Raw genomic sequence first — 12,163 nt, forward strand, 5'->3', positions numbered from 1 at the left:
CTTCTTCTCCTTCTCCTTCTTCTCCTCCTCCTCCTCCTCCTCCTCCTCCTCCTTTCTCCCTCCTCCCTCCCTCCCTCCTTCCGTCTTAGAACCAATATGCATTAGTCCTAAGGCAGAAGAGTGGTAAGAGTTAGGCAATGGGAGTTAGGTGACTTCCTAGGATCACAGAGCTAGGAGGTATCAGAGGGCACATGTGATCCAGGTCCTCCCAACTCCAGGTGTGGCTCTCTGTCTACTGAGCCACCTAGTTCTCTTCCTCCTTCTCTCTTAATGGATGTGTTCTCTCATTCCTGTGACCCTCTGACACCATATTACCCATATTCCTCTTGTGACACTTAAGAGAATCACACAATTTTAGATCTGAAAGAGGCTCAGAGGTTAACCCAAAGTCAAAAAAGGAATTTTTCACTAGAGAGAGAAGAGAAGCAGCATTAACAATACCAGGCACTATGCTAAGCACTTTACAAATGTCATCTTGTTTGATCCTCAGAAGAACCCTGCAAAGCCCTCATTTTATAGTTGAGGAAATAGAGGCAAAGTTAACGGCCTTGCCCGGGTCACACAGCTAGTGTCTGAGGCCAGATTTGAATTCAAGTCTTCCTGACTTCTGGCCTGGTACTTTATCCGTTATATGATCTAGCTGCCTATTTATATATACCAAAAAGTTGTAGGCCAGGTTCTACCTCTCCAGGCAGTCCATTAAATTCTGTTAGAAAGTTTTCCCTAATAATTAAGGGAATTAAGTTAGCCTCTGCAACTCCCGCTTACTACTCCAGGTTCTATTTGGGGGGTCAAGTAGAGCAGATCTAATAACTTTTCTGCATATCAGCTTTCCAAATACTTAAATAGATTTATCATTTTAAGTCAAATATCCCCAATTCCTTTGACCAATCCCTCTATAAAATGGACAATTAAGGCCCTTTACAATCCTGGTTATCCTCCTTTTTACACTCAACATCCTTAAATTGTGCTCCTTCCTCCTAGAATTGAACACAAATGTGGTGTGATCTCAGGTGGAGAACAAAAATGATTCCCCTCCTACTCCTGGAAGTTAGGGTTCCTTAATATAGTCTAGATTAAATTAATTTTTTTGGCTGCACTAACAAATTCTGCCTTGTATTACAATTATGTGGACGCCTGTCTTGTCCTTCCCTACTAGACTAGAAATTCCTTGTGGGTAGTGTCTGGGTTGTCTTCATCCTACTGTTCTCTCTGAGTTGTGGCTTCCTCATCTATAATGACAGGGAGGAACCAGATGATCTGTAAGGTTTTTCCTCGCACCAGTGATTCCCAAAGTGGGTGCTGCAGTGATCCAGGGGGACAGTGATGGCCACAGGTGCATTTATCTTTCCTATAAATTGCTATTAAAATTTTTAAAAAATTAATTTCCAGGTGACTAAGTAATATTTTTTCTGGAAAGGGGGCAGTAGGTCAAAAAAGTTTGGGAATCACTAGTCTAGATCTAAGGAAACACAGGTCTAAGTTAATACCTCATTCCCTATCAAGTGGGGAACATGGTTTCCTTGTGAATTTGTTTTTCCTTGCCCTTTTAAACAAGTAATTCAGTCAGGGTCAGAACTAATCCCCTATGGTGCCAGATATAAACAGTGGAGACAGATAGCTCTTTCATTTGATGGTCTACCTTAAAATTTACTCCCTCCCATTCACAAAATCTTTATTGCTCATTATCTCTTCAGGCCTTTGTTGACCAGGGTAATTCTTTATGAAATTAGCCTTCTGTTTAGTAATATTAAAAAGTTTTTGCAACACAAAGGGGACAATGGCATATCAAACTGCTCACCTATGAGTGAGTCATCACAAAAGACAAACCAGTACCTTTTAAGTGAATTAGTCCAATATAATTTTTTTACACTTAAAATACACTGATTGATTTCATAAACATGAGTCCAGTAGTATCTAAAGAAAAATAATGCTGGTGAGAGAGGGAAAGAAGAAATGGAGAAAAGTAGAAGCATATTTTCATGAAAAAGGAGGAAATAAAGTATATTATCATAAAAATGTTGCATGTAATAATAGTTTGAAAATATATACTTTGATATCAATATTTTGAGGAAAAAAATATTGCTAGCATCAAATTCTTCCCCCAGCACCCCTAATTCACATGGTGGGGAATGTGTTTCCTGGATGACAATTTGGGAAGCACCACATTAACAGGAATCTGACTATTTATATTACCTGAGAAACAAAGGCAAATAAATAACTAGGGAACACATTAAAGAATATTACATTGTTGCTTGTAGACACATAAATTCAAGGTTAAATCAGAGCTATATTCAAAAAGGCTTGTAACATGCCCAATAAGGCAGACATTAATGCTATCTCCTAATGTGTTCACTAAGCTAATAATTTGCTCTATTGGGTCAGTTTTTAAAATTAAATTATAATTTTTCTATTGACCCAGAGATACTGGAAATAGGAACTATCATTTTAAAGGAAAATAAAGCATAGAACAAAAATAGTAATTAAAATGTATGAAAAAGAGGTGGTTTATTTTCTCCATAGAATCAATGAAAGAATTCCAAATTTGAGGGGAAAGAAAAATATGTATATATAAGATACTCACAGTATTCTTCTGGCAAATGATTTCCTGAAAAAATAAGAAAAATAATCATTAAAACAGAAAAGAAAGTCAAACATATATTTAACATTTGGTAGAAAGAATATTATACTAAGCTGATATTTTTAAGGAATCAAAGTATGAAAGATAACATACAAATGTCATCAAATAATCTATTAATATGCAAGATATTCAAGAGAACATAATTGTTTGTTGTGTTTTTTTTTTAACTATTTCTGTGGACTAGGAATGTATTTTGTGACTAATGATGCAGGAACAATGCTCTCCTGAGCTTGTGTCCTGCATCACTAATTTCCTTCTACATGTTTCTAACTGTATGTCTTATAGGCATGTTAAATCCAATGTGCCTAAAACGGAACTAATTTTCCCTCCAATCCTTTCCCCACACACTTTGTTTTTCCTAATTGCCCTGCCTTTGTGAATTATCCACCATCCTGCCAGGCACTGAGGTTCACAAACTCAGTCCTCTTCAGTGAACTCTTCTATATCCCTCATTCGCATATCCAATCGGTTCACAAGTATTGATAATTCAACCTCAACAACATATTATATGTCTACCTCCTTCTCTACCAATTTTTATCATCTCTTACCAGGACAACTGAAATAGTCTCCCAATTGGCCCTCCCACTTCTAGTCTCTTGAATTCCTTCTCTTACGCACTTGCCAAATTGACATTCCTGAACATGTCACTCCCTTGCTCAAGAAGATCCAGTGGATCTCAGTTCCTGCCATAATAAAATACAAAGTCTTTTTTTTTGGTCATTTAAAGTCCTTTATATATCAATAATATGGAAATAAGTCTTGATAGATGACACATGTTAAAACTAGTGGAAATGCTATGGGGGGTGCAAAGGGGGGGTGAAGGGGAAAGTAAAAACATGAATCATGTAACCATGGAAAATTTTTCTAAAAAATAAAATATTAAAAAAAAATAAAGTCCTTTTCAAATTGCCTCCAGCCTACCTTTCTAGAATTTCTGCACATTACTCCCTTTAATTCACTCTGCTTTCCAACTAAAATGGCCTTCTTGCTATTTCTTACAAATAATATGTTATCTCTACATTTTCATGATTTTATATAGACTGGTCTCTCTGAAGCCTAGAAGATCCTGCTACCTTATTACTTCCACTATATAGCTCCCTTCAAAGTTCAGCTCCAGGAAACAGACTTCTTTATTTATTCAATAATTTATAGTATATTTATATGACTTTAAATATATATAGTATTCATTCAAAAAACTTAATAGACTTTGAATACAAAGTCTGATTCATATATAAACTGATTCCCATAGATGCTATTAGCCCTACCCCACTGTCCCCACCCAGAAATTACTTGGTAATTACCTTGTATCTAGAGGCAATGTGGAGTAATGATTAGAAAACCAACCCAAGAAGCAGTAAGAGCTAGGTTCAAGTCTCAACTTAGGCAAATACTGGCTGTGTGAACCTGCATAAGTCACATAACCTCAGTGTTCATGCCAGCTCTCCAAGTTTTGTATCCCCAGGTCCTAGTAAGCGCCTGAAACACAACAGGTGCTTAATAAATGCTTCCTGAATATATGGATAAAACAGCCTCCATTCCCACTTATGCTTTGAGGGTCAATTCAAATAGAACTACAGCTTTCTTGATCCCCTCCCATATTTAATGTGATTTCTCCTTCCTCTGAACCCTCCCCTCCCTACATTCTATTTACAACTCTTATAGCACTTTTCAGCCTCTACTCCTTATTATGATTATTAGTAGAAATTTATTATTCAACTGCTCTCCCTCAAGACATTAAGCTCCTATGATTCTATGAACAAAATATAAAATTAAGGCTTGAAATATGCACACAGTGATTAAGCTTGGAGGCCTTTCTCAGTATTTCCAGTTGCTCATGGTTTCTCTTCTCAAAATACCTTATGTCCACTCTGTATGAATTTTGTATGTACCTGGTTATTGATAAATTCTGTTAGAATATAATCTGCTTGGGGGCAGGGGTTGTTTTCTACTTTCTTTGTACCACTGGTACTTATTATAGTACTTAGCATATCTATAAGCTCTCAGGAAATCTTCATTGGGGCAGCTAGGCGGTACAATGGACAGTGCCGGGCATACAGTCAGGAAGATTTATCTTCCCAAGTTCAAATTTGGCTTCAGACACTTACTAATTCTATGATTTTGGGCATGTCACAACTTTATTTGCCTCAGTTTCCTCATATGGAAAATGAGGTGGAGAAGGAAATGAAAAAAACACTCCAGAATCATTGCCTAGACAACCCCAAATGAAATCAAGAAGAATGGGACATGCCTGAATGAGCAAACGACAACAAATGCTCTTTGACTAAGGGAGTGAGGAAGATACAGAATAATGGAAAATAGCACTGTATTGATCAAAGTGACTATAACCAAACAGAAATCTAGAAAGATTTCTGTAGAGGATAACGTTACATCCCAGAAGAAAAGAGATGTGAGAAATTGTGTAAAGGGAAAATACATGTGATGACATTGTGGTTCATGGCCAGTATATTCATCTGGCTAAAAAGAACGTGACTGTTAACATCTAGTAAGAGAAGGAGGGAAAGAAGCCATCTAGTCCAACTCCCTTGCTTTGCAGATGAGGAGACTGAGTTATCTGTCATGGTCACACAAGTAGATAAGTGACAAAGTAAACTCATGTTCTCTGACCTCAAAGCAGAGGTCTCATTGCCCAGCTTTTTAGTTGTTTCAGTGGTGTCTGACTCTTTGTGACCCCATTTGGGATTTTCTTTGCAAAGATACTGGAGTGATTTACCATTTCTTCTCCAGCTCATTTTATAGATGTGGAAACTGAGGCAAACAGGGGTAAATGATTTGCCCAGGGTCACACAGCTAGTAAGTGTCTTGGACTGAATTTGAACTGAGGAAGATGAGTCTTTGTGACTCTAGGCCTGGCTCTCTGGCTACTGTACCAACTAGCTGCCCTCATCGTCCAGTAGAAGATGTGTGTGAATATATTTATATTTCTATACTACATGGGCCCACGATTTTATTCATGAGGATGCTCCTTCCAAGCTTCACTAGATGGTTTAATGGAGAGTTTTTGTTGAAAAACATCGATAACTTGGTGGCTAACTTTGATAAGCTTCCTGGATTCAGCTAGGCTGGCTCTCACATGTCATGGACCCTATACTTGGAACCTTACTCACATTGGTAGGCTTCTGTTTGGCTGACTCAGCCCTGGAGAACCCACAGTCGTCTCCAGAAGAATGAGGCAGCAAAGCAAGACTTCAGAAGAAACTCATGTATATGGCACCAGGATCAAATATAACTCTTTTGGCTGGTTTTTAAAGCCCTTCTTTACATAGTCCATTTCTACTCTGAGTTTTTCTTACATCTTACTATCTTCCATATATTCTGAAATCCAATGGCACTACTGTCCCTGCTATTCCGTGCACAAGACACATTCCCTCTTCTATATATTAGTACTACTTGTTTCCCATGCCCCCTCACCTCCATGGCTTAGCCTCCTTCCTTGGCTTACTTCAGGTCTCCATGGCTAAATGGAGCTAAAACTCCATTGTTTGCAAAAGGCTTTTTCCAATCTCTCCTAATCTTCTCAACTCCCCTCTGAACTATCCCCAAGTTGTCATTTCTTTATCTTATTTGTACATAGTTGTCTACACATTATCTCCTCCATTAGACCATAAGCTCCTTGAAAACAGGGACTGGTTTTTGTATCCCCACAGAGTGCTTGAGAAAGGGTCTGGCACATAGTATGTAATTTATTAGTGCTGACTTGACTTGATTATAGGTATATCTGTGAGTCATATACATGTGTAAGTATACAATATCATCAGTGCTTTTCTTTTTCTTTTTCCCTGATGAATATTCTATTTTTATTTAACTACACAGAACAGGTGGTTTTCCATAGCCATCAATAGGACAATGCTTTTTATTGATTTGTTTTTTTTTTTAAAAAAAACTTATCTTCTTTCATAGAATCAATACTGTGTATTGGTTCCAAGAGAGGAGAGCGGTAATGGCTAGGCAGTGGGGGTCAAGTGACTTGCCCAGGGATCATACAACTAGGAAGTGCCTGAGGTCACATTTGAACCTAGGAACTCCCTCTTCTAGGCCTGGCTCTTAAACCACTGAACCATCTAGTTTCCCTGGCAGTACTTTTAATTGGATGGTAAGAGGTTGTCAGGCTTCCCCAACACGCCTTCTAATTTGCCACCATCTTCTACTGAGACAGAAACAGCAATAGAAGTAGAAGAACATGGTAGCTTTGGTGATAAATGGGTGAGTTGAAACCAGTCTTCTGACCTACACATGAGCTCAAATTACTGGCACACCCTGGCAGAAAAAAAACAGTTCCAGATTGGTTAAATTTTAACATTTCCTAAAGAATTACTAGGCTGAGATAATCCTCTCCGACCTCTCCTTTATCTTCTTCCTGACATTTTATGTATTACAGAATGAAGAAAGTAAGTATATTTAGACGATCCACATAATAATCTACCCAAGCAGAATCAAATGATAGTTAGGTTGTCTTACATTTTGATGAAGTTAAAAAGAAACAAATTGTTCTCCTTGAGCACAAATAGTTTATAAACAGCTCTTAGTAGTCTCTAAGAACGTGGCTATTCAGCAGCTCTTCTACTTACTTGGACATAATTAAAAACAGATAACATTCTGGGCATTTTAACTGAGTACCAAAAAAGGAGTCCATGCTACAGAGCATGTCACCAAGACCTTAGAAAGAAAGTGTATAAACTGCTCAGGTAGAAAAACAGTTCGAAGTTAATTTGTGCTAATCAGCTAGAAAGAAAAAAAGGAGGAAAAAAATAGAAACATAAATGCTAGGCTTTACAACACTGAATTGTATAAATAACCTTGAGCTAAATAAAAGATCTCATAAAAACTGTTACCTAACAAGCCTATAAGTGAAATGACAAAAACAGCAGATAGAGACCTCAACACTATCCACTTCTACAAATAACACTTGAGTGGTAGTGAGTGAAAATTCACAGTTGCCATAAAACCTGATTCATTTTGAAAGCTCTCTTCCAAGTCCTTCCTCTATAAAATGAGGTGAGAGGGAGCAATTGCATCTAGCACAAGTCAACGCCAAGCATTCATTTATTTATTAAGCAACTGCCATGGACTAAACCTTGTATTATGCACTGAGAATACCAAAAAAAAAGGCAAGAAATCATTTCCCAATACATCTTATCTAATGCTTTCCCTCTGTTAATTATTTCCCATTTATCTTGTATATATTTGTTATCTCTTCCATTTGACTGTGAGCTCCTTCAAGGTGGGGACTTTCATTTGCCTCTTTTTTTATTCCTGCTTCTTACTACAATGTCTGGCATATAGTAGGCACTTAATAAATGCCTACTGATGGATAGAAAATAGCTCCTGCTCTCAAGGAATTCACAGTCTAATGGGAGAGACAAATGCAAACAACTACATACAAACTAAGTACATACATATATATATGTATATATACACACACATATATATATACATACATATATGATAAATTGGAAATAATCAAAAAAAGGGGAAAAATATTATAATTAAGAGTGATTGATAGGGCAGCTAGGTAGTACAATGGATAGAGCAGCAAATCTGGAGGGAGGACCTAGGTCCTGATCTGGCCTCAGATACCTCCTAGCTGTGTGACCCCAAGAAAGTCATTTAACCCCAATTGCCTAGCCCTTTCCACTCTTCTAAGACAGAAGGTAAGGAATTTAAAGTGGAAAAAAGTGATTGGCAAAGGATTTTGTAGAAGGTGGAATTTTAGTTGAGACTTAAGGGAAACCAAGAATACCAGGAGATGGAGAAGAAGGAGAGCATTCCAGGCATGGGAGGCAGCAAGTGAAAATACCCAGAGTCAAAAGACAGTCTTGTGCAAGGGACAGCATGGAGTCTTGGGTTTGGGGACCACTACGTAGGGGAGGATTAGAAAGGTAGTAAGTTCCGTTTTAGAGATGTTAAATTTAAGAGGTCTATAGGATATCCACCTTGAGTCCAATAAGCAGCTGGATATATGATTGTATCTAGAAGAGGGCTATGTGATAAGTAGATCTGAGAAACATCAGCATCAAGATGATAATGGAATCCATGGGAGGAAGAAGAGAAGATCTCAAATTAGAAGTTTCATGGCAGCTAAAATGACAAATTAACAGATGTGGATACATTTCACAGTTGTTCTAATCACAATCAAGGGTCAAAGAAGTGATCCATGAGAACAAGCAATTATTCATTAATGTGAAGTATTAAAAAAAATCAAGCGAATGTTCATTAAAGCCAGAAAAGTAGCTTTCAATTCAACTCAGCACATCTCATTCCTATTCCTTTTTACTTTGTTTTCATGGTACTGTGGTCCCTGCTGTAATTATAACTTTACGTGCATCTCATATAGCAGCTTTCAAGTTGGGGCTAGGACAAAAGGATGAAGCAGTTCTAAAAGGAGTTAGGAGGAGAACTAGATAGTACAGAGAAGAAATTAATAGAGTGTATTATTAAAAAAACTTTTTTGCTCTGACTGAGTCAATATCACCAGACATATTCCCTTCAAGTGTTCCACTTGCCATTTTCCCCTGCCATTACATAGTTGTATGCCTCACTCAGGGCAGTGGATGGCATGCCAGGCCTGGAGTCAGGAAGCCTCATCTTCCTGAGCTGAAATCTGGCCTCAGACACTTATTAGCTCTATGATTTCAGGCAATTCATTTAACCTTGTTTGCCTCAGTTTGCTCATCTGTAATGAGCGGGAAAAGGAAATGGCAAACAGTATCTTTGCCAAGAAATCATATGGAACAGATACAAAGTGAAGTGAGCAGAACTAGAAGAACAATGTACCTAGTAACAGCAATAGTCTAAAGATAATAAACTATGAAAGACTTAGTAACTCCAATCAACTCAAAGGCCCACCACAATTGCAAAGGAGTTCTCCAAAGAGAACTGATGTCTTTTTCTCCTCTTTTTCTTGCACCTCCCCCTCCTCCCCACCCAGAACATGGCTAATTTCTTTTGCATGGCATTGTATTTCTTGCTCTTTTATATTGTATTTGGTTTTTATTTTTTTTCTAAATGGGAGAGGGGATGTGAGGGAAAAAAGATAATTTGGAACTGAAATGAAAATAAAATTGAATTTTAAAAAATCGTAATACCTCACAATAAATGGTTACTTCCTTCCTTATGATACTGTCAACATTTAGCACTATAACAGTACCTTAAGTATATTCACCAGGCCCTGTTTTACTGTGTGCAGTATAGACTTATTTTTTTTTTATTTGACAAAATGGTGAACCTAGTTCTAGTAAAATGAAGAAGAGGAAGGAAGGGGGGGCAGGAAGATGAAAAGAGTCATAATCCTAAACACAGACAATTGCAACTTTAACCTTAGAAATATTAAAAATCCTTAGATTGCACTTTTACATATATCAGATATTTCCTGATGTACACCATCATCGATCAGGTAGTTGGTCAATAAACATTTATAATGATTGATAGGGCAGCTAGGTAGTACAATGGATAGAGCAGCAAATCTGGAGGGAGGACCTAGGTCCTGATCTGGCCTCAGATACCTGCTAGCTGTGTGACCCCAAGCAAGTCACTTAAACCCCAATTGCCAGCCCCTATATGCCAGGAACTGTGCTAAACACTGAAGATACGCAGAAAAGGAAGAGACAGATCTGGCCCCCAAGGAGCCCACAGTCTAATGGGAAAGATAACACAGGGGCAACTATACAAGCCATATATAGGTTAATTTGGAGATAATCAACAGAGAGAAGGAACTAGTACCAAGGGGATTGGGAATAATTTCTTATAGAAAGTGGGATTTTAGCTATGACTTCAAGGAAGTCAGAGATCCCAGGGGGTAGAGAGAAGAAAGCATTCTGTGGTGGTGGTGGGGAGTCAGTGAAATTCCCCAGAGTTAGGACAAAGAGTGTTTTGTTTGAGGATAAGCTAGGAGTCCACTCTCCCTGGATTGCCGAGAACTTGGGTGGGGGGAGAAGAACTATGACCTATGATGTAAGAAGACTAGAAAGGTGATGGGGGAGGTTATGAAGGGTTTGAAAATCAGAGATGTTTATATTTGATCCTAGAGGTAATAGGGAGCTACTGGAGCTTACTCCAGTAAAGGAGTGACATGTAACAAGTAAGGAAGAGGGAAGGTGACAAATACAAAATTGAACTTTAGGAAACATCACTTTGAATTAAGTCAGGGAAGAACAGATATACATACATGCCAATCCCTAATTCCAATCCTTTTTTTGGCACTTCCATGGTTCAATGAGGATTCACTTGATGATTTAACTGGGGAATCTACTAATACTAAACAGTAAAAAAAGTTAGTATTTACAAAGGGTGAGTCTTTGTGTACCAGGGTATTCTCTAATCTACTCTTTCCTGCAATTATTTCTTTTCTATTAGAAACTCATAAAGCAAGTACAAATCTGATCACTTCTACAATAAATGTAATAAAAGAAAGACTATGTGGTAACTACTGGTTAAGTGCTATGTTGAAGTAACAGTTATTGATATTACTAAAATAATTTGAGTATGTTGATATAGTAGTGATATTGAGAAAGGAAAGCAAACCCTGGGAAGCCCTGGGAATGCAGAGAAATGAGGAGAGGGTGTGGCCCTTGAGACTACAGAAAGGATCAAATGATTCTGGAGAGCCATTTGAAAAACTGCCAAAAAGAATTTGAAGAAATTTTCATTGTTAAACTAAAACCGGATCCATTTGTGCAAACTAGAATTCTATAAAAAAATTTAAGTTAAACTCCAATCTGTCCTAGTTGTTTTATTTTAGGCTAAATATAAAGGAAGTGAAACATAAGGAAAGGAAGTAGAAGTCCAAAGACCAAAAGAAATTAGAAAGCATTTCTGTGCAAAAGAGCTCTCTAGAATCTGTGTGTGTCTGGTTTTTTTCCCCCACCAAAAGGAAGGTTGAAAATTCAATCGAAGAATGAGCTGATATGTAAAATTACTATTACTAAGGCCAGTAATCTTCTAGTAAATGGCAGTCTTTTACACAGTTTATCTGTCAAACTGTGTGTGTGTTGAATTAAATGTTTTCTATGAATTTCTATGAAATGCTTTTATGCTTCATTTCTAGTTCTAAGTTGATGATCCTTTAGGTGTGTCCCAAGCTAGAATTGAACCCACATATTTTAGACCAATTAGGGCCAATTAGACAGTGCTGTGACTAGACTACTGGGCTTGGATTCAGGAATATCTGAGTTCAAATCTAGCCTCAGACACTTGCTAGCTGTGTAACCCCTACACAAGTCATTTAACCCCCATTTGATTTAGTCCCTTATCTGTAAAATGGGAAAATACTGGAGAAGGAAATGACTGCTCTAATATTTTTGCTAAGAAAACCTCTTGGATAAAATTCTATAGGGTTAACATAGAGTTGTACATGACTAAACAGAAGAAGAAGGAGAAGGAGGTAGAGGAGAAGGAACAACAACAATAACCATAACAACAAAAATGATAGACCAGTGGTGTCATATTCAAATAGAAACTAGGTCACTAGTCTGTACATAAAATTCCCCGTGGCCACACATTGACTTA

The 12,163-nt window shown here is 37.6% G+C and overlaps 1 protein-coding gene across 1 annotated transcript in view; it reads right to left on the bottom strand.

Annotated features, from left to right (window-relative positions):
* Positions 1-12,163, bottom strand: part of MAP3K5 (mitogen-activated protein kinase kinase kinase 5) — a 301,627-nt gene that overhangs the window by 186,283 nt on the left and 103,181 nt on the right. The window contains exon 3 of the mRNA XM_044677087.1: positions 2,585-2,608. Within this exon, the coding sequence (XP_044533022.1) occupies positions 2,585-2,608 (24 nt within the window). The remainder of the gene's footprint in view (positions 1-2,584; positions 2,609-12,163) is intronic.

Source organism: Gracilinanus agilis, chromosome 4 (assembly GCF_016433145.1).
Source record: "Gracilinanus agilis isolate LMUSP501 chromosome 4, AgileGrace, whole genome shotgun sequence".
Taxonomy (NCBI): domain Eukaryota; kingdom Metazoa; phylum Chordata; class Mammalia; order Didelphimorphia; family Didelphidae; genus Gracilinanus; species Gracilinanus agilis.